We start from the raw sequence: 24,276 nt of genomic DNA on the forward strand, positions 1-24,276 counted from the left end.
TAGTTCCCTCTCCCATGGCGCTGTCTAGGAGTTCCCTCTCCCATGGCGCGTGTCTAGTTCCCTCTCCCATGGCGCGTGTCTAGTTCCCTCTCCCATGGCGCGTGTCTAGGAGTTCCCTCTCCCATGGCGCGTGTCTAGTTCCCTCTCCCATGGCGCGTGTCTAGTTCCCTCTCCCATGGCGCGTGTCTAGGAGTTCCCTCTCCCATGGTGCGTGTCTAGGAGTTCCCTCTCCCATGGTGCGTGTCTAGTTCCCTCTCCCATGGCGCGTGTCTAGGAGTTCCCTCTCCCATGGCGCGTGTCTAGGAGTTCCCTCTCCCATGGCGCATGTCTAGTTCCCTCTCCCATGGCACTGTGTCTAATTCCCTCTCCCATGGCATCGTGTCTAGTTCCCTCTCCCATGGCGCTGTCTAGGAGTTCCCTCTCCCATGGTGCGTGTCTAGTTCCCTCTCCCATGGCGCGTGTCTAGTTCCCTCTCCCATGGCGCGTGTCTAGTTCCCTCTCCCATGGCGCTGTCTAGGAGTTCCCTCTCCCATGGCGCGTGTCTAGTTCCCTCTCCCATGGCGCGTGTCTAGTTCCCTCTCCCATGGCGCGTGTCTAGGAGTTCCCTCTCCCATGGCGCGTGTCTAGGAGTTCCCTCTCCCATGGCGCGTGTCTAGTTCCCTCTCCCATGGCGCGTGTCTAGGAGTTCCCTCTCCCATGGCGCGTGTCTAGTTCCCTCTCCCATGGCGCGTGTCTAGTTCCCTCTCCCATGGCGCGTGTCTAGGAGTTCCCTCTCCCATGGTGCGTGTCTAGGAGTTCCCTCTCCCATGGCGCATGTCTAGTTCCCTCTCCCATGGCACTGTGTCTAATTCCCTCTCCCATGGCATCGTGTCTAGTTCCCTCTCCCATGGCGCGTGTCTAGTTCCCTCTCCCATGGCGCGTGTCTAGTTCCCTCTCCCATGGCGCGTGTCTAGGAGTTCCCTCTCCCATGGCGCGTGTCTAGTTCCCTCTCCCATGGCGCGTGTCTAGTTCCCTCTCCCATGGCGCGTGTCTAGGAGTTCCCTCTCCCATGGTGCGTGTCTAGGAGTTCCCTCTCCCATGGTGCGTGTCTAGTTCCCTCTCCCATGGCGCGTGTCTAGGAGTTCCCTCTCCCATGGCGCGTGTCTAGGAGTTCCCTCTCCCATGGCGCATGTCTAGTTCCCTCTCCCATGGCACTGTGTCTAATTCCCTCTCCCATGGCATCGTGTCTAGTTCCCTCTCCCATGGCGCTGTCTAGGAGTTCCCTCTCCCATGGTGCGTGTCTAGTTCCCTCTCCCATGGCGCGTGTCTAGTTCCCTCTCCCATGGCGCGTGTCTAGTTCCCTCTCCCATGGCGCTGTCTAGGAGTTCCCTCTCCCATGGCGCGTGTCTAGTTCCCTCTCCCATGGCGCGTGTCTAGTTCCCTCTCCCATGGCGCGTGTCTAGGAGTTCCCTCTCCCATGGCGCGTGTCTAGGAGTTCCCTCTCACATGGCGCGTGTCTAGTTCCCTCTCCCATGGCGCATGTCTAGTTCCCTCTCCCATGGCACTGTGTCTAATTCCCTCTCCCATGGCATCGTGTCTAGTTCCCTCTCCCATGGCGCTGTCTAGGAGTTCCCTCTCCCATGGCGCGTGTCTAGTTCCCTCTCCCATGGCGCGTGTCTAGTTCCCTCTCCCATGGCGCGTGTCTAGGAGTTCCCTCTCCCATGGTGCGTGTCTAGGAGTTCCCTCTCCCATGGTGCGTGTCTAGTTCCCTCTCCCATGGCGCGTGTCTAGGAGTTCCCTCTCCCATGGCGCGTGTCTAGGAGTTCCGTCTCCCATGGTGCGTGTCTAGTTCCCTCTCCCATGGCGCGTGTCTAGGAGTTCCCTCTCCCATGGCGCGTGTCTAGTTCCCTCTCCCATGGCATCGTGTCTAGTTCCCTCTCCCATGGCGCATGTCTAGTTCCCTCTCCCATGGCGCATGTCTAGTTCCCTCTCCCATGGCACTGTGTCTAATTCCCTCTCCCATGGCATCGTGTCTAGTTCCCTCTCCCATGGCGCTGTCTAGGAGTTCCCTCTCCCATGGCGCGTGTCTAGTTCCCTCTCCCATGGCGCGTGTCTAGTTCCCTCTCCCATGGCGCGTGTCTAGGAGTTCCCTCTCCCATGGTGCGTGTCTAGGAGTTCCCTCTCCCATGGTGCGTGTCTAGTTCCCTCTCCCATGGTGCGTGTCTAGTTCCCTCTCCCATGGCGCGTGTCTAGGAGTTCCCTCTCCCATGGCGCGTGTCTAGTTCCCTCTCCCATGGCGTGTGTCTAGTTCCCTCTCCCATGGCGCGTGTCTAGGAGTTCCCTCTCCCATGGCGCGTGTCTAGTTCCCTCTCCCATGGCGCGTGTCTAGGAGTTCCCTCTCCCATGGCGCGTGTCTAGGAGTTCCCTCTCCCATGGCGCGTGTCTAGTTCCCTCTCCCATGGCGCATGTCTAGTTCCCTCTCCCATGGCACTGTGTCTAATTCCCTCTCCCATGGCATCGTGTCTAGTTCCCTCTCCCATGGCGCTGTCTAGGAGTTCCCTCTCCCATGGCGCGTGTCTAGTTCCCTCTCCCATGGCGCGTGTCTAGTTCCCTCTCCCATGGCGCGTGTCTAGGAGTTCCCTCTCCCATGGCGCGTGTCTAGTTCCCTCTCCCATGGCGCGTGTCTAGGAGTTCCCTCTCCCATGGCGCGTGTCTAGGAGTTCCCTCTCCCATGGCGCGTGTCTAGTTCCCTCTCCCATGGCGCGTGTCTAGGAGTTCCCTCTCCCATGGCGCGTGTCTAGTTCCCTCTCCCATGGCGCGTGTCTAGTTCCCTCTCCCATGGCGCGTGTCTAGTTCCCTCTCCCATGGCGCGTGTCTAGGAGTTCCCTCTCCCATGGCGCGTGTCTAGTTCCCTCTCCCATGGCGCGTGTCTAGTTCCCTCTCCCATGGCGCGTGTCTAGGAGTTCCCTCTCCCATGGTGCGTGTCTAGGAGTTCCCTCTCCCATGGTGCGTGTCTAGTTCCCTCTCCCATGGCGCGTGTCTAGGAGTTCCCTCTCCCATGGCGCGTGTCTAGGAGTTCCCTCTCCCATGGCGCGTGTCTAGTTCCCTCTCCCATGGCGCATGTCTAGTTCCCTCTCCCATGGCACTGTGTCTAATTCCCTCTCCCATGGCATCGTGTCTAGTTCCCTCTCCCATGGCGCTATCTAGGAGTTCCCTCTCCCATGGCGCGTGTCTAGTTCCCTCTCCCATGGCGCGTGTCTAGTTCCCTCTCCCATGGCGCGTGTCTAGGAGTTCCCTCTCCCATGGTGCGTGTCTAGGAGTTCCCTCTCCCATGGTGCGTGTCTAGTTCCCTCTCCCATGGCGCGTGTCTAGGAGTTCCCTCTCCCATGGCGCGTGTCTAGGAGTTCCCTCTCCCATGGCGCGTGTCTAGGAGTTCTCTCTCCCATGGCGCGTGTCTAGTTCCCTCTCCCATGGCGCATGTCTAGTTCCCTCTCCCATGGCACTGTGTCTAATTCCCTCTCCCATGGCATCGTGTCTAGTTCCCTCTCCCATGGCGCGTGTCTAGGAGTTCCCTCTCCCATGGCGCGTGTCTAGGAGTTCCCTCTCCCATGGCGCGTGTCTAGTTCCCTCTCCCATGGCGCGTGTCTAGGAGTTCCCTCTCCCATGGTGCGTGTCTAGGAGTTCCCTCTCCCATGGTGCGTGTCTAGTTCCCTCTCCCATGGCGCGTGTCTAGGAGTTCCCTCTCCCATGGCGCGTGTCTAGGAGTTCCCTCTCCCATGGCGCGTGTCTAGTTCCCTCTCCCATGGCGCATGTCTAGTTCCCTCTCCCATGGCACTGTGTCTAATTCCCTCTCCCATGGCATCGTGTCTAGTTCCCTCTCCCATGGCGCTGTCTAGGAGTTCCCTCTCCCATGGTGCGTGTCTAGTTCCCTCTCCCATGGCGCGTGTCTAGTTCCCTCTCCCATGGCGCGTGTCTAGTTCCCTCTCCCATGGCGCTGTCTAGGAGTTCCCTCTCCCATGGCGCGTGTCTAGTTCCCTCTCCCATGGCGCGTGTCTAGGAGTTCCCTCTCCCATGGCGCGTGTCTAGGAGTTCCCTCTCCCATGGCGCGTGTCTAGTTCCCTCTCCCATGGCGCATGTCTAGTTCCCTCTCCCATGGCACTGTGTCTAATTCCCTCTCCCATGGCATCGTGTCTAGTTCCCTCTCCCATGGCGCTGTCTAGGAGTTCCCTCTCCCATGGCGCGTGTCTAGTTCCCTCTCCCATGGCGCGTGTCTAGTTCCCTCTCCCATGGCGCGTGTCTAGGAGTTCCCTCTCCCATGGTGCGTGTCTAGGAGTTCCCTCTCCCATGGTGCGTGTCTAGTTCCCTCTCCCATGGCGCGTGTCTAGGAGTTCCCTCTCCCATGGCGCGTGTCTAGGAGTTCCCTCTCCCATGGTGCGTGTCTAGTTCCCTCTCCCATGGCGCGTGTCTAGGAGTTCCCTCTCCCATGGCGCGTGTCTAGTTCCCTCTCCCATGGCGCGTGTCTAGGAGTTCCCTCTCCCATGGCGCGTGTCTAGTTCCCTCTCCCATGGCGCGTGTCTAGGAGTTCCCTCTCCCATGGCGCGTGTCTAGTTCCCTCTCCCATGGCGCGTGTCTAGTTCCCTCTCCCATGGCGCGTGTCTAGGAGTTCCCTCTCCCATGGCGCGTGTCTAGTTCCCTCTCCCATGGCGCGTGTCTAGGAGTTCCCTCTCCCATGGCGCGTGTCTAGGAGTTCCCTCTCCCATGGCGCGTGTCTAGTTCCCTCTCCCATGGCGCATGTCTAGTTCCCTCTCCCATGGCACTGTGTCTAATTCCCTCTCCCATGGCATCGTGTCTAGTTCCCTCTCCCATGGCGCTGTCTAGGAGTTCCCTCTCCCATGGCGCGTGTCTAGTTCCCTCTCCCATGGCGCGTGTCTAGTTCCCTCTCCCATGGTGCGTGTCTAGGAGTTCCCTCTCCCATGGTGCGTGTCTAGGAGTTCCCTCTCCCATGGTGCGTGTCTAGTTCCCTCTCCCATGGCGCGTGTCTAGGAGTTCCCTCTCCCATGGCGCGTGTCTAGGAGTTCCCTCTCCCATGGTGCGTGTCTAGTTCCCTCTCCCATGGCGCGTGTCTAGGAGTTCCCTCTCCCATGGCGCGTGTCTAGTTCCCTCTCCCATGGCGCGTGTCTAGGAGTTCCCTCTCCCATGGCGCGTGTCTAGTTCCCTCTCCCATGGCGCGTGTCTAGGAGTTCCCTCTCCCATGGCGCGTGTCTAGTTCCCTCTCCCATGGCGCGTGTCTAGTTCCCTCTCCCATGGCGCGTGTCTAGGAGTTCCCTCTCCCATGGCGCGTGTCTAGTTCCCTCTCCCATGGCGCGTGTCTAGGAGTTCCCTCTCCCATGGTGCGTGTCTAGGAGTTCCCTCTCCCATGGCGCGTGTCTAGTTCCCTCTCCCATGGTGCGTGTCTAGGAGTTCCCTCTCCCATGGTGCGTGTCTAGGAGTTCCCTCTCCCATGGTGCGTGTCTAGTTCCCTCTCCCATGGCGCGTGTCTAGGAGTTCCCTCTCCCATGGCGCGTGTCTAGGAGTTCCCTCTCCCATGGTGCGTGTCTAGTTCCCTCTCCCATGGCGCGTGTCTAGGAGTTCCCTCTCCCATGGCGCGTGTCTAGTTCCCTCTCCCATGGCGCGTGTCTAGGAGTTCCCTCTCCCATGGCGCGTGTCTAGTTCCCTCTCCCATGGCGCGTGTCTAGGAGTTCCCTCTCCCATGGCGCGTGTCTAGTTCCCTCTCCCATGGCGCGTGTCTAGTTCCCTCTCCCATGGCGCGTGTCTAGGAGTTCCCTCTCCCATGGCGCGTGTCTAGTTCCCTCTCCCATGGCGCGTGTCTAGGAGTTCCCTCTCCCATGGCGCGTGTCTAGTTCCCTCTCCCATGGCGCATGTCTAGTTCCCTCTCCCATGGCACTGTGTCTAATTCCCTCTCCCATGGCATCGTGTCTAGTTCCCTCTCCCATGGCGCTGTCTAGGAGTTCCCTCTCCCATGGCGCGTGTCTAGGAGTTCCCTCTCCCATGGCGCGTGTCTAGTTCCCTCTCCCATGGCGCGTGTCTAGGAGTTCCCTCTCCCATGGCGCGTGTCTAGTTCCCTCTCCCATGGCGCGTGTCTAGTTCCCTCTCCCATGGCGCGTGTCTAGGAGTTCCCTCTCCCATGGCGCGTGTCTAGTTCCCTCTCCCATGGCGCGTGTCTAGGAGTTCCCTCTCCCATGGCGCGTGTCTAGTTCCCTCTCCCATGGCGCGTGTCTAGGAGTTCCCTCTCCCATGGCGCGTGTCTAGTTCCCTCTCCCATGGCGCGTGTCTAGTTCCCTCTCCCATGGCGCGTGTCTAGGAGTTCCCTCTCCCATGGCGCGTGTCTAGTTCCCTCTCCCATGGCGCGTGTCTAGGAGTTCCCTCTCCCATGGCGCGTGTCTAGTTCCCTCTCCCATGGCGCATGTCTAGTTCCCTCTCCCATGGCACTGTGTCTAATTCCCTCTCCCATGGCATCGTGTCTAGTTCCCTCTCCCATGGCGCTGTCTAGGAGTTCCCTCTCCCATGGCGCGTGTCTAGTTCCCTCTCCCATGGCGCGTGTCTAGTTCCCTCTCCCATGGCACTGTGTCTAATTCCCTCTCCCATGGCATCGTGTCTAGTTCCCTCTCCCATGGCGCTGTCTAGGAGTTCCCTCTCCCATGGCGCGTGTCTAGGAGTTCCCTCTCCCATGGCGCGTGTCTAGTTCCCTCTCCCACGGCGCGTGTCTAGTTCCCTCTCCCACGGCGCGTGTCTAGTTCCCTCTCCCATGGCGCGTGTCTAGTTCCCTCTCCCATGGCGCGTGTCTAGTTCCCTCTCCCACGGCGCGTGTCTAGTTCCCTCTCCCACGGCGCGTGTCTAGTTCCCTCTCCCATGGCGCGTGTCTAGTTCCCTCTCCCATGGCGCGTGTCTAGTTCCCTCTCCCATGGCGCGTGTCTAGTTCCCTCTCCCAGGGTGCGTGTCTAGTTCCCTCTCCCACGGCGCGTGTCTAGTTCCCTCTCCCATGGCGCGTGTCTAGTTCCCTCTCACGTGGCGCCGTGTGTAGTTCTCTCACACAGTGCTGTGTCTGGGGCTCTCACACCTGAGGCACTATTTATTTCTTCCTTGACGTTACTGCCGTCACTCTCGGAGGCCTGTATGGGCAGTAACCCTACAGAGGAAGTGGAACATGTTTCCTGTGGGGCCATTTGATCCAGTTCTCCCCCCGGGTGGAGCCCGTCAGCTTCTAGAGACTTCTCACTCCACACTGGGCTTGAGCATTTGTAAAATACTACATTATAACTAGTGGAAATGACTTAATTAACTGTATAATTTTAATTTTTCAGGGCGAGTGTATGGTTTAGATTTTAACCAGCAAAACATATGTAAGTGGTGAAAAAAAAAACTAATAAATTCTGGAAACCTTCAGGTTGGTCTTGTTTAATTTTAAAGTTCAGAGGCACTGACACTCTTAAATCTGATGAGTTAATTTTCACAACTTGGTATTGTAGAGAAAAATGTAGTTGTCACACTGTTAAAATGACTTTTCTAATAAATGTTCTTGAAGTTTTAATATGACAAGGTACATGAATGATGAGCACTCCCTCTACTTAAACATTCCTTTATGGCACGAGGCGGTCTCTGAGGGAACTCTGGGAATGGCATGCAGGTAGACGTGCTTTGATGATTGGCATATATTCCAGTATAATTTGGTGTAATGGGATTTAATTTGTTTGTAGCTAAACCTACCTGAAGGGACCACGGCAGGAACAGAAATCCCATAGCTTATATAAACAACAGAACATTAATTAACACGAAGACACTAATTAGTTTATCCAGTTTGTTGGCAGAGCTCTGGGAACTGAGGGCCTGAGAGAGGCCTGGTGTGTTAGTGGAAGGTCGTGGGGAGAGGGTTGGTTGTCAGAGACGTGAGAGGATGCAGGTGACGGGCAGGGGTGGGGTTCTGGAGAATTTGGGGGAGCTATGCTATTGCCTGCTCATGGCTAGAAAGGCCATGAATGGGAAGGGCCCCGCGTCATCAGCCAGGGGTCAGCAGCAAAGGGCTTGGCCTGTCTGTTCTTTCCTGGCCACGGACCTTGTTCCCTTGTTTCTGATGAAATGTCCCATCTCTGGAATGCTGCGCCCACCCAGCCTGCTTCCTCTTGAATCCTGCTCAGGTACATTTCCCCAAGGAAGCTCCCCTGATGCAGAACAAGGCCCACCCTTGCATGAGCCCTCTGCACCACTCCTTTGTGGCACTTGTTGCCGTTGACCTTGTGTGTTTGTTCTTGGGATTCTCTGATTCACATGCCCTCTCCTCCTTAATGGTGAGGGGCCCACAGTGAGTGGGTGGGTGGATGGATGGACAGACGGACAGACAGGTGGACAGACGGTCAGATGGATGGATGGATGGATGGACGGACGGACGGATGGATGGATGGATGGATGGATGGATGGATGGATGGACGGATGGATGGACGGACAGACAGGTGGATGGATGGATGAATGGACGGACCAATGGACGGATGGATGGATGGATGGTCAGATGGACAGGTGGATGGATAGATTGATGGATGGATGGACAGATGGATAGACAGTGGATGGACTGATGGATGGATGGAGGGCCAGAACCTTCTCTGATGCCTCAAATATCATCCCAAGCATCGTCTTCTCTGAGGAGCCATTCCTGAATCTTTTCCCCAGGCAAACTTGCGAGCTCTCTCCTTTGTTTTCACGTCCCCATGTTGCCTTACTTTGTTGCCTGACTGCTTGAATAGCTGTCCTTTGTGGGAGGTCACCGTGAGCACTGCAAGGGCAAGGCGGGGTGTGCCCGTGCAGCTCACGTTAAGTGGACACATGAGGAGAGTGAGGACCTGCCTGGCCTTCAGAGCTCCTGCAGGCACCTGCCCTGGGGTTTGCTTGGCTCCTCAAGGGAAGGGGCTGGTGTCGTGCAGAGCTGAGGCGGGAGCTGGTGCAGCTCTGCTCTGCGAGGTCTTGGCACCTCCGTAAAGCTGCCAGGCACACGTGCACACACCTACAAACCCAGACACTTCTGAGCGACAGTCATTCCGCTTGCGTAGCTGCCTGGATTGCACCCTCTATCATCTGAGGCCAGGTGTTCTGGACTTGGCCCCTCGGAGAGATGTTCTGAACTTGGCCATTGCATTATTTATGTTCTGTTGTCATTTCATGTTATTCTAGTTTCCTCTTATTTTTTCTTCTCCCTCATGATAAATTACAAAATCCTTTAGGTTCTGGTTTCCTCACATTATTTTGTTTGGACCCCTCTTCCCTAAAGAGGATTCAGAAAAACAACTCTGGCGTGGTTCCCACATCCCATACTCAGTGGGGCTGGAGCCTGCCGATGCCCACACCACTGCCTCGGTCACGCCCCGATCCTCCTCAAGTCCTGAATAACAGAGCCTCTCATCTCTGCTGTCTTCTCGCTCAGGTGGGCCACCTCCCCTGCCACCAGAGAAACCTTCCTGAGTCCACATTTACTTATCTAACTCCCTTTCTTTAGGCCCCCGAGTAACCTCACTCTCCACATGATTAAATCCAGTGCCTCAGCATCTGTTCTCTTGTTAAAGAAACTGAGCAAGTCCCTGCTGTGTGACCTGGTCTACCTTCCAGCTCCCAGCCTCCGCACTCCACTGTAGGGATGGTGTCAGATGCTCCCAGGTGCGGGCTCCTGTGCGTGCCAGAGGCTCTTCGATGCCTCTGAGTGCGATGCAGTTAGAGTTCATGTGTAGGTGCACGTACCTGTCTCCTTTCTGGACAACTTCGTTTTGCACCCTAGTGCCCGGCATAGGCTCTGTCACACTGTGGAGGTGCTTAATAAATAGACCATTTTTTCTCAAAAGCGCACGCTATTGACTGAGCCCATGCGTTGAAGGCTGTGTGAATACAGAGATATGAGCTCCTGAGGAGGAAGGCAAAATATAATGAGATTAAAGTTTTGTGAAAGAGGTGCTGTAGAAACAGAGGAAGGGACGATTAGTTCACGATGGAGGGGTTGAGGCTGCCTCCCCGAAGGGTTGATATTTACAACAAATCTAAAGAATGAGTAGGATTTCTACAAATGGCGCTGGGGCAACTGGACACCCACAGCAGACATGCCAAATTCAGCCCCACCCGCTCCCTACACAACACTAACGCAAAAGGGGTCAAAGGCCTAAAGGCAAGAGATAAAATTATAAAACAACATGGACTTGCATCTTTGTGACCTTAGATTAAGCAGTGGTTTCTCAGAGATGACACCCAAAGTACAAAGCACAATCAACAAAAGAAAAATCATAAACCAATTGAGCTTTAACAAAATAAAGTTTTTGTGTGTTTCAGAGGTTACCATCAATAAAATAAGAAGAAAACTTACGTCATGAGGTAAAATGTTTGCAAAGTGTATGTGTAAAAAAGGCTTATATTTAGAAGAACTCCTACAACACATTAAAAGACAACGAAGCCGAGAAAGGGATGGGCAGAGGGCGTGAACAGGCAGCTCCCCCACAGAAGGTGTGAGAAGACACTGGACATCCTTGGCCAGCCGGGAAATGCAAATCAAAATACAACGAGACACCATTGCCCACCCGTTAGGATGGCTGTAACGGCAGAGACGGACAATCACAAGTGCCGGCAAGATCCTGGAGAAACTGGAATCTTCGTCCATGACTGTTGGGAATAGAAAATCGTGCAGCCACTTTGAAAAACCACCTGGTACTTCCTTGTAAGTTTAAACATAGAGTTACCGTGTGACCAGAAATCCCATTTCTTGGTACATACCCAAGAGAAATGAAACATATGTCCACTAAAAACACTCGTACCGGATTGCTTACAGCAGCAGCATTCATGGCACTCAAAGAGAGAAACAGCCCAGGTCAAGTATCCAGAAAGGGAGGGGTGGACAAATACGCCGTGGTCCATCCGTGCAATGGAATCTTCTCTAGCAATAAAGGAATGAAGCACTGGTGCGTGCTACAGCACAGACGAACCTCAGAAACGTTTTCTAAGTGAAAGAAGCCAGTCATGAAAACCACAGATAGGATTCCATTTAGACGCAGTGTTCAGAACAGGCAAATCTATACGGAAAGTAGATTACTGGTAGCCTGGGGCTGGGGGCACGGAAATGAGGGCTGGCTGCCGAAGGGCCTGGGTTTATTTTTGGAGTGACGCGTGTTCTGCGATTGACTGTGAGGACGGCTGCACAGCTCTGCGAGTATGCTATTGAGCTGTGCACTTCCAGTGCGAGAATCAGATGGCGTGTGGATGATAGCTGAATAAAGCTGTTAGGAATAAATCACTTTTAAAAAAGCAATGAAGAGTAGTTTTCCAGGAAAAAAAAAAAAAGGGGGGGGGGCAGAGGCAGACATACTTTGTGCACAATGGCACACATGGAGACCCCGAGGCGCATGGGACCCTGGTGTGGTTGAGCTCCGAGGGCGGGTGGTCCCAGTGCAACCGCCCTGGGGAGGACAGAGGCGCCTCCTGTGCCTGACAAGCAGGGAAGGCCTCAGCGTTCAGGAAATGCATCTGTTGAGGAAGAACTCTTTCTACTTCCACACCCAAATTTCATGTTGATAATTGTTCCTGCTCTTTATGTACTATCAGTGTCTACCTTTTAATTCAAATGAAGCCATTTGCTTTCTAAATATCTTAAATGTGTCATGAATAGGACTCCCGTAGGTGTCTTCTGAGTGCTTTGTGATTACTCCATAGCACTTGGTCAATTTAATATTCAAGATGTGGGCAATTGGCCCAGACAAAAGTAATAAATTAAGGCGAGAACGTAGCCATAAAATAGGAGACTTGTAGAAACTTGCAGTCGGTCTGGACATATGTAAACGAATTTCCCACTATTCACAGTTCTATACAGGAATGTGAGTTTAAAGCCATGGTGCTTTTGGAGGTCCTAGCTGCTTTCCCGTCTCCTGCTGGGCATCTTTCCCTCCACCAGGGCCTCCTGCCATCTGCAGCTGCTGAGAGCACAGGAGCCTTCTCCTCAGTGTGTCTCCTCAGCCTCCTGTCCCTGAGGGGAGCAGCACAGAGCCCTTGGATTTGGGAATTCATCGTGCTCTTCTGCATCAGGTTGAAAAATTAAATGCTGTGTTTTTATTGAGATGCACAATGCTTAAGATACTACTAGGAAGTCCTAAACCTACCACCCAAGTTTAGTGATGACCATTGCATCTGCTTTCACACAATGGAGATGGAATTGGAAGGATTTGTACTTGAAGGACTCCTGGAGGTTGAGCATGAACCACTGGGGATGTGTGTGGCATCGCCACACAAGGCACGTGCCCTGACGCCGGTGCAGACGCTTGTGTGAGTCTCATGGCCCACGTCGGTGGCCGGGAAGACCTTTGAGATCTGTGTGGGAGTGATGGCCCATGTCAGTGGCCGGGAAGACCTTTGAGATCGGCGTGGGAGTGATGGGCCACGTCGGTGCCCGGCCAGACCTTTGAGATCAGCATGGGGGTGATGGCCCACGTCAGTGCCCGGCCAGACCTTTGAGATCTGTGTGGGAGTGATGGCCCATGTCAGTGGCTGGGAAGACCTTTGAGATCGGCGTGGGAGTGATGGGCCACGTCAGTGGCCGGGAAGACCTTTGAGATCGGCGTGGGAGTGATGGGCCACGTCGGTGGCTGGGAAGACCTTTGAGATTGGCATGGGAGTGATGGCCCATGTCAGTGGCCGGGAAGACCTTTGAGATCAGCGTGGGAGTGATGGCCCACGTCAGTGCCCGGCCAGACCTTTGAGATCTGTGTGGGAGTGATGGCCCATGTCAGTGCCCGGCCAGACCTTTGAGATCGGCGTGGGAGTGATGGGCCACGTCGGTGGCCGGGAAGACCTTTGAGATCGGCGTGGGAGTGATGGGCCACGTCGGTGGCTGGGAAGACCTTTGAGATCGGCGTGGGAGTGATGGCCCATGTCAGTGGCCGGGAAGACCTTTGAGATCAGCGTGGGAGTGATGGGCCATGTCAGTGGCCGGCCAGACCTTTGAGATCTGTGTGGGAGTGATGGCCCATGTCACTGGCCGGGAAGACCTTTGAGATCTGTGTGGGAGTGATGGCCCACGTCAGTGCCCGGCCAGACCTTTGAGATCTGTGTGGGAGTGATGGCCCATGTCAGTGCCCGGCCAGACCTTTGAGATCGGCGTGGGAGTGATGGGCCACGTCGGTGGCTGGGAAGACCTTTGAGATCGGCGTGGGAGTGATGGCCCATGTCAGTGGCCGGGAAGACCTTTGAGATCAGCGTGGGAGTGATGGGCCACGTCAGTGGCCGGCCAGACCTTTGAGATCTGTGTGGGAGTGATGGGCCATGTCAGTGGCCGGCCAGACCTTTGAGATCTGTGTGGGAGTGATGGGCCACGTCGGTGCCCGGCCAGACCTTTGAGATCGGAGTGGGAGTGATGGGCCACGTCGGTGGCCGGGAAGACCTTTGAGATCTGTGTGGGAGGCAGTGCCAGCCTGGGTAACAGCCGAGCTCAGGAGGGCATAGCAGAGAGGGAGTGGCGGATGCCCCGAAGGTGGAAGCGGATGATGAGGTTGACTGTGGAGAAAGGTGAATGGAGGAGGCTTCTGGGTCCGGGCGGTGGGAAGAGATGTCTTCAGTGGAGTGGTGGAGGTGGGACCTGCACGCAGTCACCGGGCATTTGGCTCTGTGCCTCTGAAGCTTGAGGACACCTTGGGCATAAATGAGGCGAAAACCTTGACATCGGATGAATTTCCCAGAGAGGCCATGAAGGCTGAGCTCGGCCACAGCGCGAGAGCAGGACCCCGGGGACATCCGTGTTTAGGAGAGAGGCCCTTTTTGCTGCTGTGGCATTGAAGAGACTCAGCTGGGACAGAGGCTGAGAACACCAGATATGGAGTTGAACACGAGTGTCCTGCGTGCCGCCCCAGAGGGTGGCGGATTAATGAGAAAACACCGCCCTGCCCTTGCCTGCTTCGTTGCTGGAGAGAAGAGAATGGCAAGAACTCCACAGGCTCAGAACTCAGCGTTGGGAGTGCATTTCAGGAGCAGAATGGCAGACTCGGAAATGGGCCACTGGGCCTACCTGTGCATCCCGCGGGAACATCTCAGCCTGCGTGAGCGAGCGTCTCGGGCCCCTCGTTTGCCCGTGAGTGGAGTTCGCCGGCCGTGTGCTGCCCATCTAGTTCCTGACGTTGTCTCTTCAGGCGTTTCGTAACTACTGAGGCCTAAACACGACTTTCTTCTACTCCTCTGCTCTTATGTATCTCTCATGTGCACATAAAAAGCTGGAAAGAGATTGCACCAAACAATCTTCTGCTTGATGAAATATTTTGGAAATTGTTAAAAACGAAACTAGAATAATTCCTTATATGACCGAATGGCTGACCAGAGGCAAATCACTTCCTTTCTTTGGGCATCTTTTTCCTGAACCAAATGAAAGACGTAAACAAGCTGATGATTCACACACAGTGGTCGTGGAGTTGGTAAGACTGGAGTCATGAGCAGCATTGAGTTTCATAGATTAAACGGATATCAAAATAAACTATTGGTTATCCAGGGTGGGCCATTTACTTTTTAGCTAGTTGTTAACCCTGGGTGCACATCCGTTAGGCAGTGAGCACATGTTTGGGTTGAATAATACCAAGACCTTGTTTTTCCTTAGAGGTTTTAAATAAGTTATTTAACTTTATTTTCCTTTTTTTGAGACAGTTTTGCTCTCTCACCCAGGCTGGAGTGCAGTGGCACGATCTCGGCTCACTGCACCCTCTGCCTCCCGGGTTCAAGTGATTCTTCTGCCTCACATCCCAAGTAGCTGGGACTACAGGTGCACGCTGCCACGCCCAGCTAATTTTTGTCTTTTTAGTAGAGATGGGGTTTCACCATATTGGCCAGGCTGGTCTCGAACTTCTGACCTTGTGATCTGCCTGCCTCGGCCTCCCAAAGTGCTGGGATTACAGGCGTGAGCCACCATGCCCGGCCGTCTTTCTTAGGCTAAGCTTACTCTGAAGATAAATCTGCTCCCTCAGAAACATCCCAGAGTCAGATATGGCATTTCAGGGAGTGACAATGGCTAGCGGAGAGGCTGAGCCATGAGCTCAGTTTGTCTCCAGAGCAGCTCGAGCGCTGGGTCTGCACACCATGCACTTCCTCCTGCCACAGCTGCAGGCGTCAGGGGCTCCAGAATGAAAGCTCTGGGAGGCGGAGACATCCTGTGTTGATCGCAGGCGGCCCCCAGCACGTGGAGCAGCACTAAGACCGTGGTAGATGTTCGGTCATGTTCGTTGAAGGAAGAAGGGAGTGAATGAATGTACTCCTCTGAGGATAGCTGAGCACCCGTGCGTCCGTCTGGCCGTGAGAGCTTGGTTGTGCTCACATGAGGGTCCTGAGCAGGTAGTTATCTCGGACCAGAAGCAATAGCTTCAGGCAAAGAGAAGACGCGTTCCCTCCCTGTCTGTACATCTGACTTTCACGGTCGTTCCCTACGGTTCGTTGGTTTATTAAAGCCAGTCACTCCTGGGTTTGCCTGCACGTTTTTTCACTTCATTAAAAAAAGATTGAATGAGAATTGAATTTGAATGCATATGTAATTGAAGGAACTATCCTACACACGATTTATTAATTAACATTGGAGCATACTTATGTCAACGTGCTTCCTGATTGCAGTCAGGCGTCAGGTAACGACGGGACGATGCTCTGAGAAATGTGCCAGCAGGCGGCTGTGTTGTGTTGTCTTCATTTGTACAAATTTAAGGGATACAAGCACAGTTGTGTGACGTGGGTGCGTTGCGCAGTCGTGAAATCTGGGTGAATATTTAGGGGTTGGCTTTGTGCTACAGGTATTTTTTCTTTATACATCAACTATTTGCAGTTTAAACATTGGTTTTCAAATTAGAAATTAACCCATGTTCACAAGAATGTTACTCTGTATTCTTGTCTCCCTTCCCTAACCCATGCAACTGGCAATATTGTTACCACAATTTCTCCCCGAGAAATAACTTCTAAACATTTACTGTCATTCTGGGCTTTTACTTAGCATTTATAAATATACATGACTATTGTTATTAGAATATTATCAGTGACTATCTCCTAGCGTAGTACCTGACACAAAGTAGGTTTTCTGTGAATATTAAGTTAGTATTAAAGAATACACATCCAAAAATAAAAATGAGATAATGTTTTACCTTTTGCTCTTTCTGTTTTTTCATGTTTGGTACTTTTCCATTTGAGCAGGTAAGATTCCATAGCATCCACAAATTATATTTATTTATTTATTTATTTATTTTTGAGACAAGGTCTCTCTTTGTCCCCCAGGCTGGAGTGCACTGGTGTATGTTGGCTCACTGCAGCCTCAGATTCCCAGGCCTAAGTGATCCCACTTGGACCTCCCAGAGTGCTGGGATTACAGGCACAAGCCACGGGGCCTGGCTGAATTATCATTTAAGCATCACTCAGTTGATGATGAGTGGGGTTTTTGGCCTCTGTGTCAGGTCATGTTGGAACACAGTCATGTGATCGTGGAGACACGTCCTCATGTCATACAGCTGTGTGGCCAGGTTGTCATGCAGTCACATTGTCATCTTGCCCTAGGGTTGTGGTGTCCCATTGTCACGTCACATTATCACACATTGCACAGCCGTGTCCTGTAGGCATGTTGCATATTCTCACATCATGTTGTCTTAGGGTCATGTGTCCTATAGCCACGTCACAGGATTGTGTGGTCACACTGTTGTGTTGTCACGTGGGCCTGTTGTGTTTTCTCACAGTCATGTTGTCCTGGGTGTCACGGTCATGTCATACTTGTCACACTGTGGTGTTGTCACATGGTGTGTTGTGTTGTCCTGGGTCATGGTGTCAAGGTCATGTCATGTCACACTGTGGTGTTGTCACATGGTGTGTTGTGTTGTCCTGGGTCATGGTGTCACGGTCCTGTCATGTCGTGTCACACTGTGGTGTTGTCACGTGGTGTGTTGTGTTGTCCTGGGTCATGGTGTCACGGTCATGTCGTGTCACACTGTGGTGTTGTCACATGGTGTGTTGTGTTGTCCTGGGTCATGGTGTCACAGTCATGTTGTGTCACACTGTGGTGTTGTCACATGGTGTGTTGTGTTGTCCTGGGTCATGGTGTCACAGTCATGTCGTGTCACACTGTGGTGTGGTCACGTGGTGTGTTGTGTTGTCCTGGGTCATGGTGTCACGGTCATGTCGTGTCACACTGTGGTGTTGTCACATGGTGTGTTGTGTTGTCCTGGGTCATGGTGTCACAGTCATGTTGTGTCACACTGTGGTGTTGTCACATGGTGTGTTGTGTTGTCCTGGGTCATGGTGTCACAGTCATGTCGTGTCACACTGTGGTGTGGTCACGTGGTGTGTTGTGTTGTCCTGGGTCATGGTGTCACGGTCCTGTCATGTCGTGTCACACTGTGGTGTTGTCACGTGGTGTGTTGTGTTGTCCTGGGTCATGGTGTCACGGTCATGTCGTGTCACACTGTGGTGTTGTCACATGGTGTGTTGTGTTGTCCTGGGTCATGGTGTCACAGTCATGTTGTGTCACACTGTGGTGTTGTCACATGGTGTGTTGTGTTGTCCTGGGTCATGGTGTCACAGTCATGTCGTGTCACACTGTGGTGTGGTCACGTGGTGTGTTGTGTTGTCCTGGGTCATGGTGTCACGGTCCTGTCATGTCGTGTCACACTGTGGTGTTGTCACGTGGTGTGTTGTGTTGTCCTGGGTCACAGAGTCACGGTCATGTCATGTCACACTGTGGTGTTGTCACGTGGTGTGTTGTGTTGTCCTGGGTCATGGTGTCACGGTCATGTCATGTCACACTGTGGTGTTATCACGTGGTGTGTGTGTTGTCCTGGGTCATGGTGTCACGGTCATGTCATGTCACACTGTGGTGTGGTCACGTGGTGTGTGTGTTGTCTCACAGTCGCGCCCTGGGTCATGGTGTCACATGGTTGTGTTCTGTCAAGTGCTTGCATGCGTGAGTGGCTATTCACATAATCTTGACTAAGGGTCATCGTTTCGTGCTCTCTCCTGTGTGAGAAGTGCTAGCGAGGCCGCCGGGTGCCATGGCTGGGCAGTGGCCGTGGCGGCCTGGCAGACCTGCTGTTGTCTAGAGCTCCTGTTGAAGCGTGGCTGGACACGGTGCCTCCAGGTGGCTGCTGAGGTGGAGCCTTTCTTGATGAGCACAGCAGAGGATCCTGCCATGTGCTCGGAGACTTGGAAGAGGAAAGACGTTGGCGGTTTTCTCTCCCTGTCTCTTAGTCACTGTCGCAGCTGGAGGGAGGCAGAGGAGGACAGAGGACGGGGGAGGCAGCAAATTAATGCAATTGTCACAGCAGCCTGGTGCTGGGCTTCACATCTAGGCACCCCCACGGGCCTCCCAGCACCAGGCCTCCCAGCGCCAGCCCTCATCCCGCTGTCCCTCCGCAGCCTGTGCTGCAGGGCCCACGGCAAACGCCGCCCACGCCCGGGCCTGTCCCCGCATGGCTTCCTATAGAAGGAGCACAGACGCTGTTTGCATTCATGGCTGAGTTGGAACCAGCCTCAGGAAAGCAGGACCCGTCCCCAGCAATGCTGAGCTCGGCCTCGCCCTGAGGAGCTCTGGCCAAGGGCCCAGGCTGTGTCCACCACGCACGGCTGCAGCAGCTGAGCGGTTCCTGTGCCTGCCGTTTCTTCCCGGGGCTCCTTTATCTCCCGGCTCCTTCGGCTGCTGCTGCGCACCCCTCCCCGGACTGGTGTCAGGAGGGAGGGTGTTTACTGCGGAGACCGACTCCGTGCAGAAGCCAGAGAGGGTGTGCTCGGCTTCCCAGACCTCAAAGCTGCCTCTCCAAAAATATGTGCATAAATTTAGAGTGGCCTCCATAGATAACTTGCTCTATGAATGTGCACGGGAGATGCTGCAGTTTCCTCTTTTCTAGGAGATTAAAACAAGACACCTTGTGCCAGAAAACACTGGGCTGGGGCTGGGCTTTTGCTGTTCACGTCTGGAGCTTGGGGAAGGAGCCAGTTCTCACTGGGCCGCACGTGGTGCAGGTACGGGTTCACCTACACAAAACCATCAGGCAGATTTCTCCATCTGTGTCAATTAGCACAGATCAGTGCAGTCTTCTCCTAATTTAAATGAGACTCAGCACTAATGATGATGAATCCACAGTGTATCGAGGTTAATTCTCTACATTGTGAATATTTTTTTTAATGGGTGTTCCTTGGGGAAGAATTCATTGAAAGGGTCCATGCTGCTGTTAGTAACTTGCTGTGTGTTCAGCTTGCTGGGTGATTTTAAACATATGTGACCTGTGACGAAGATGAACTCTGGGGAAAGCCTTGAATCTGTGGTCAGTTTTGACGCACATTTTGGTTCGCATTGGACAAGAGGTGCGGAACCACCCGTTCTGATCCACATCTGAGTGAGCCGCCCATGAGGCTTCCAGTCCCTCCTGGGGGCATGGGGTGGGGACAGCCATGGCCAGGGGGGCCGATTTGAACCTGGTGTGCCTGCGGGCTCCACGCTGAGGGCTGGTCACAGATCCCAGCCTTGCGGGTTTCAGTCGGCCTCTCCCTTCCCTGAAATCAGTGCCTCCTGCAGGCACCATGGTGAAGCCGGCATCTGCCCTGCTCTGGGGGAAGCCGGGGCACATCCAGGAGTCCGCTCTGTCCCCATCGTGTGGCCTCTGATGCGTCCATCGAGGCCTCATGGTCTCCTCCACGTGGGAGGCCGGAGTGGATCCCACAGTTCCTGACATGTGTTCACTCCGTGTTCCTGAGTGTCCTGCCAAGGTCTCGGTGGTCACAGTTAGGAACATCTTGATTAGATAAGATGAAGTGGGCTCCGATGTCGTGGGCCTCCTCGGAGCCTCTAGTTTGGGAGTGGCGCTCATGAACGTACCGTGGGGGGCGATAATTGGCAGCATTGACTTTTTGTTTGGGGAAAATAAAGCGATCTATGGCTTAAGATGGCTTCTCACATCTTGACTCTAAAATAGACTTTCAGGGCCTCGTGCTCTTATTTAAAGCAGTTTTTTGTCCGCATGACTCAGTGGCATCCTTCCCGGGAGCCTCCTGCCTTAGCTCTTCTCAGGACAAGATGAAAAACCCCTTTGGGGTTTCGGGGGCCAAGTGAGCGTGCAGAGTTTTGGATTTTAGCTTCCCTAGCCCATGCAGTTCACTGCATTCCCGCAAAGCCCACTCCTGACTTTTCCTCCGTGGGCCTCACTCTCTGGGCCTCTGGTCCTACCTCTCCTGTCCGGGTGCTGTGTGTGTCGTCTCCTGCCCGGGCACTGTGTGTGTGCACAGGGACACAGTCGTGCCCGTGCCTCCTGCAGTCAGATGCCAGCATGGAGAGTCTCGCCTTGGAGACAGAGGGGAAACTGACTGTGGGCCCTCTGTTCCCCAGCGAGAGGCCTCTGCTTCCCACTTTCTGCAGAATTTGTGAAGGGGTGGTGCCTGCATTTCCAGGTTAACTAAACCTGAGGGTCTGCTTCAGTGACGGCAACGATGGGATGGCCTGAGCCTGAGCTGGCTGCCCCATGTCCCCTCGGTGACAGGAGCCCTGCCCCCCTCCACAGGCTTTGCGGATGGTGGTGGCTGGGACAGAGGTGGCCCCGTGCGTGGACCATGGCCTGTCCCATTCCTCTCATGCAGAGCAGTGTGGCCCTGGGCCCAGGGCTCCTGCATCCGAGGGCTGCTCCTTCAGGTCCTGCCCTGCGGCCCCGACGTCTTCTCTCCCCTCCCGTCCACCAGTGCCTGTGAAGGCAGGTGCAGTCAGAAGTGTCCACCCCGAGGCGTGTGGCTCTGTCTCCCCGAAGTCGGGAGAGCTCAGTAGAGCTCAGTCACAGTTTTAAAGGACGATTCATGTTCTTTCTTTCCCACCAGAACCCTCTCCCACTCGCCCACAGAGCCTGACCGGCCACAAACATGCGGGCCCTGCATGGGCTCTGTCCCCACCCCGCCCAGCCACCAAGGTCACCTTCCAGAGGAGCCATGAAAGCCTGTGAGGCTCTGCCTCAAAATCCCTTGTTGCCTCCTAATTTTTATTTTGAACAACACCTCAACTCCCTTTTCAATGTTCCACTCCCTCCTGAATGCCCTCCGCTCACCTCCCTGCCTGCCTCCCACCCCGCCCCATCCCTCCGGGCAGATGCTGCTGCTGTCCCCTGCCTGTCCCCTGCCTGTCCCCTGCCTGCCCACCTTGTCCATGCCCTTCCTGGGACGTCTGTGCTCCCTCCCCAGATTCCTATTTAAAATCCTGCTTGTCCTTCAAGGCTCAGGCCAGATGGCATCACGTGGCGTCTCCTCTGTGGGCCCTGGGCTGTCACATGGGATGGCAGAGTGTGTGCCTCTGTGGCTGGTGCAGAGGAGCCAGTGTCTTTCTGAGGGCCTTTGCAGGCCAGCGCTGTCCCTGCAGCCTTAATATCTGACACACCTGCTCATTCCCCCCCCCACCCTTGTGGGCTTAGGATCCTCGACACTAGTTCAGGGCTGGGCGTTAGGTCACCTGCCCGCATGTTCTCAGGAAAGTGGATGGAAGCTGGCTTTGAACCCAGGCCCACCTGGCCCCCAAGTCTGAATTCTTTCCCGTGAAGATCTTGCACTTGTGTTTCTGTGCACTTGCTACAGCTTCCTTGTGTGAGGATCAGCTGTAAATGCTCCCAAAGTGTCTATATCTATTCTGCAGACAGAGCCAAGTTCATAGTCACTCAGGGACCTACGTACAGGGGACTCAATCCATACCCATGGATTTTCGTGTTTTCCTGAAAGATAATACACATTTGCTCATAACTTGTGCCTGAAAGGAGATGTAACAGAGCTGTAGCCAAAGTCAAGGTTTCAATATTGCAACTGGGATAAAATATACCATTCTTGTTTCATCTAAGTAATTTGTGTTCAGCCATATACAGTTAAAAAACTATATTTGCTGTGTGCATATGACAGAGAGGTTGTTATTACACATAAGTGTAATACCACATGTTCTCACACGTAAGTGGGAGTTGAACAGTGAGAACACATGGACACAGAGGGGAACATCACACACCAGGGACTGTTGGGGGTTGGGGAGGGGTGGTGAGTGGGGAGGGAGAGCATTAGAACAAATAACGTATTGCATGCGGGGCTTAAAACCTAGATGATGGATTGATGGGTGCAGCAAACCACCATGGCACATGTATACCTGCGTAACAAACCTGCACGTTCTGCACATGTATCCCAGAACTTAAAAAAAAATTTTTTTTTAATTCTCAAAAGTAAAAATGTAATCTGTAAAACATTTGCCAAGGGTAGCTTTTGAAATAAAAGTTGCTGGTGTGCAAGGTCAGAGCTGGCTTTGTTTACGGAGGGTCCACCGGCTCTGGTGGTCGAGTGGCATCATCTCAAAGTTGTACTTTTGTTATTGCTGCTGTTGAATCTTTAACTGCATGGTTGAGACGCTGTGGGTGTAACCGCTTCTCTCTGTCTCTGTTTTCAGAGTCGCAGTGCACGCTCTGCGGAGAGCCGGAAGGTGAGTATCTGACATGCTGCCTGGGGTGGGCGGGGGCCGCGCGGCTCACAGGTGTGTAGCTGGTGACGATCTGCCATGAAACGTGTTGAAGAGAACCTTGAACACTGAGGACCCTTTCTGTGTGCTGTTTGATATGAACGTGAATCAAGTAATGGAAGCAAAGTGCAGGGTGAGCGTTAGGACTGAGCCGCTCATCTCTGAAGAAGAACTGGCTTTACCATCAAATTGCAATATTGTCTTTATTTTTTTTTCGTTCTGGATCGATAAATTTCTGTCAGTCCCTGCTGATACAGGCTTATTGGCTTTAAGTGCATGAACCCAAGGTGCCAGTGAGCCTTGGCTGAGTTGGATCTGGGAAGCCGTTCCCGATTGTTGGTGGCTCAGCCTGAGAGTGTGTGGGGCCTTTGCTGGCCATGAGTGATGTTCACCAGTGTTGCTTATTTCACTTTCCATGAAAGTCTCGTGTTTTAAACACGCGGCAAAATGGGGTCCTTGAGTCTGTCATTTGTTGACTGTTTGGAATGGAATTAGTGAAAGCCAGCATTGATGTGATATTTTTCGATGGTCTAATTGGAAAGAATAAGGAAAATGTGGTAAACGCCTGACCCCTATTAATGGGGACTCTGAATTAACTGGAGCTTTGATTTCAAGGTCTGCTTTCAGCAGAAAGAGGCAAATTGGCTAGAAAACGAGTCAGCCTCGGGGAACACGGGACATTGCCAACCCCAGGGGTGTGCCTTTGGGTCAGAGCCCAGCCCAGCTCTGCTCCCACAGGTGAGACGATCCCAACCCGTGACTCCGAGAGCTGAATGTTAAAGGCTTCTGTACGCTCAGGGCCACAGAAGCTCAGTCACATCCACTGGAAAGGCCTGACCCGCAATTTAAAAATAAAAAGTGAGTACAGGGTTAACTTGGAACTTCTGTCAAACACTCAATTCCCTCATTTGGTGGTTAAGGGAAGTATGACAAGGTTTTAAAACTTTTTCCTGTGTCATTTAGTAGGCGTGGAATGCACAGATATATCCACGATAAAGTCAGTTACTGTGTATTTTAAAATCTTAAGCTTCACTTTTATGCAAAACATCAGACTTTGGATCCCTGGGCATTTCCAGAGTCAAAAGTAATGTGATGTTTTAGAGTCAGGTGGGTGGGGGCTGTTCCCAGGTGGAGCCTGGGATGCTGGTCTGGGTGTGGCAGAGGCCTCCTCTGATGGGGAAGCCTCAGGTCATTTCTCCTGGAGACGCCAAGGCTGCTGCAGAGGATGATGACATTCTGCAGCCTGTCTGTTGGGTGTTTGAAAGCTTCGTTATTTCTTATCATTATAACTTCCGTTGCCATTCCCACCATGGAAAGCATATCATGCTTTGAGTTCATTTTTCATTCTCTTTCCCCCAACCCCCTATCGAGAGTTTTCAGTGTGTGAGAGAAATTGTGAAATATAAAACCTTGTAAATAGTGGTTTAAACATATTGCATCCTGCTTTTCATCTACTTGTTTCTAATAACAAATGTCGGCCTCTGCCAAGGACAGTGGCCCGTGTGGGGTGTGTTTTGTTGTCGCGTGCCACTTAGCGTTGTCATGAAAAGGAGAGTTTGGTCCCAGTGAGTCAGAATCAGTGATGTTTGGAGACAAGGGTTTGGACCGAATGAAGGCTGGTAAATCACCCCGGAGTCCTGGCTCAGGGATGGATGTTGGATAATTTCTGAGACTGACTCTAGAAGGGACCTTGGCTCGCCCAGGCTGACTTGAGACTACCAGAGTCGTCCAGAGTGTGGGGAGGTGGGCTGGCTCCCTCGGGGCACTCCAGCCTCAGG

General features: G+C 53.6%; 1 protein-coding gene across 3 annotated transcripts in view; it reads left to right on the top strand.

The window, feature by feature from the left end:
* Positions 1-24,276, top strand: part of DLGAP2 (DLG associated protein 2) — a 928,742-nt gene that overhangs the window by 493,396 nt on the left and 411,070 nt on the right. For all 3 annotated transcript variants that reach the window (XM_037985419.2, XM_073017908.1, XM_037985420.2), the window contains one exon: positions 22,430-22,462. In XM_037985419.2, the coding sequence (XP_037841347.2) occupies positions 22,430-22,462 (33 nt within the window). The remainder of the gene's footprint in view (positions 1-22,429; positions 22,463-24,276) is intronic.

The sequence above is a fragment of the Chlorocebus sabaeus genome, chromosome 8 (genome assembly GCF_047675955.1).
Source record: "Chlorocebus sabaeus isolate Y175 chromosome 8, mChlSab1.0.hap1, whole genome shotgun sequence".
Classification (NCBI taxonomy): domain Eukaryota; kingdom Metazoa; phylum Chordata; class Mammalia; order Primates; family Cercopithecidae; genus Chlorocebus; species Chlorocebus sabaeus.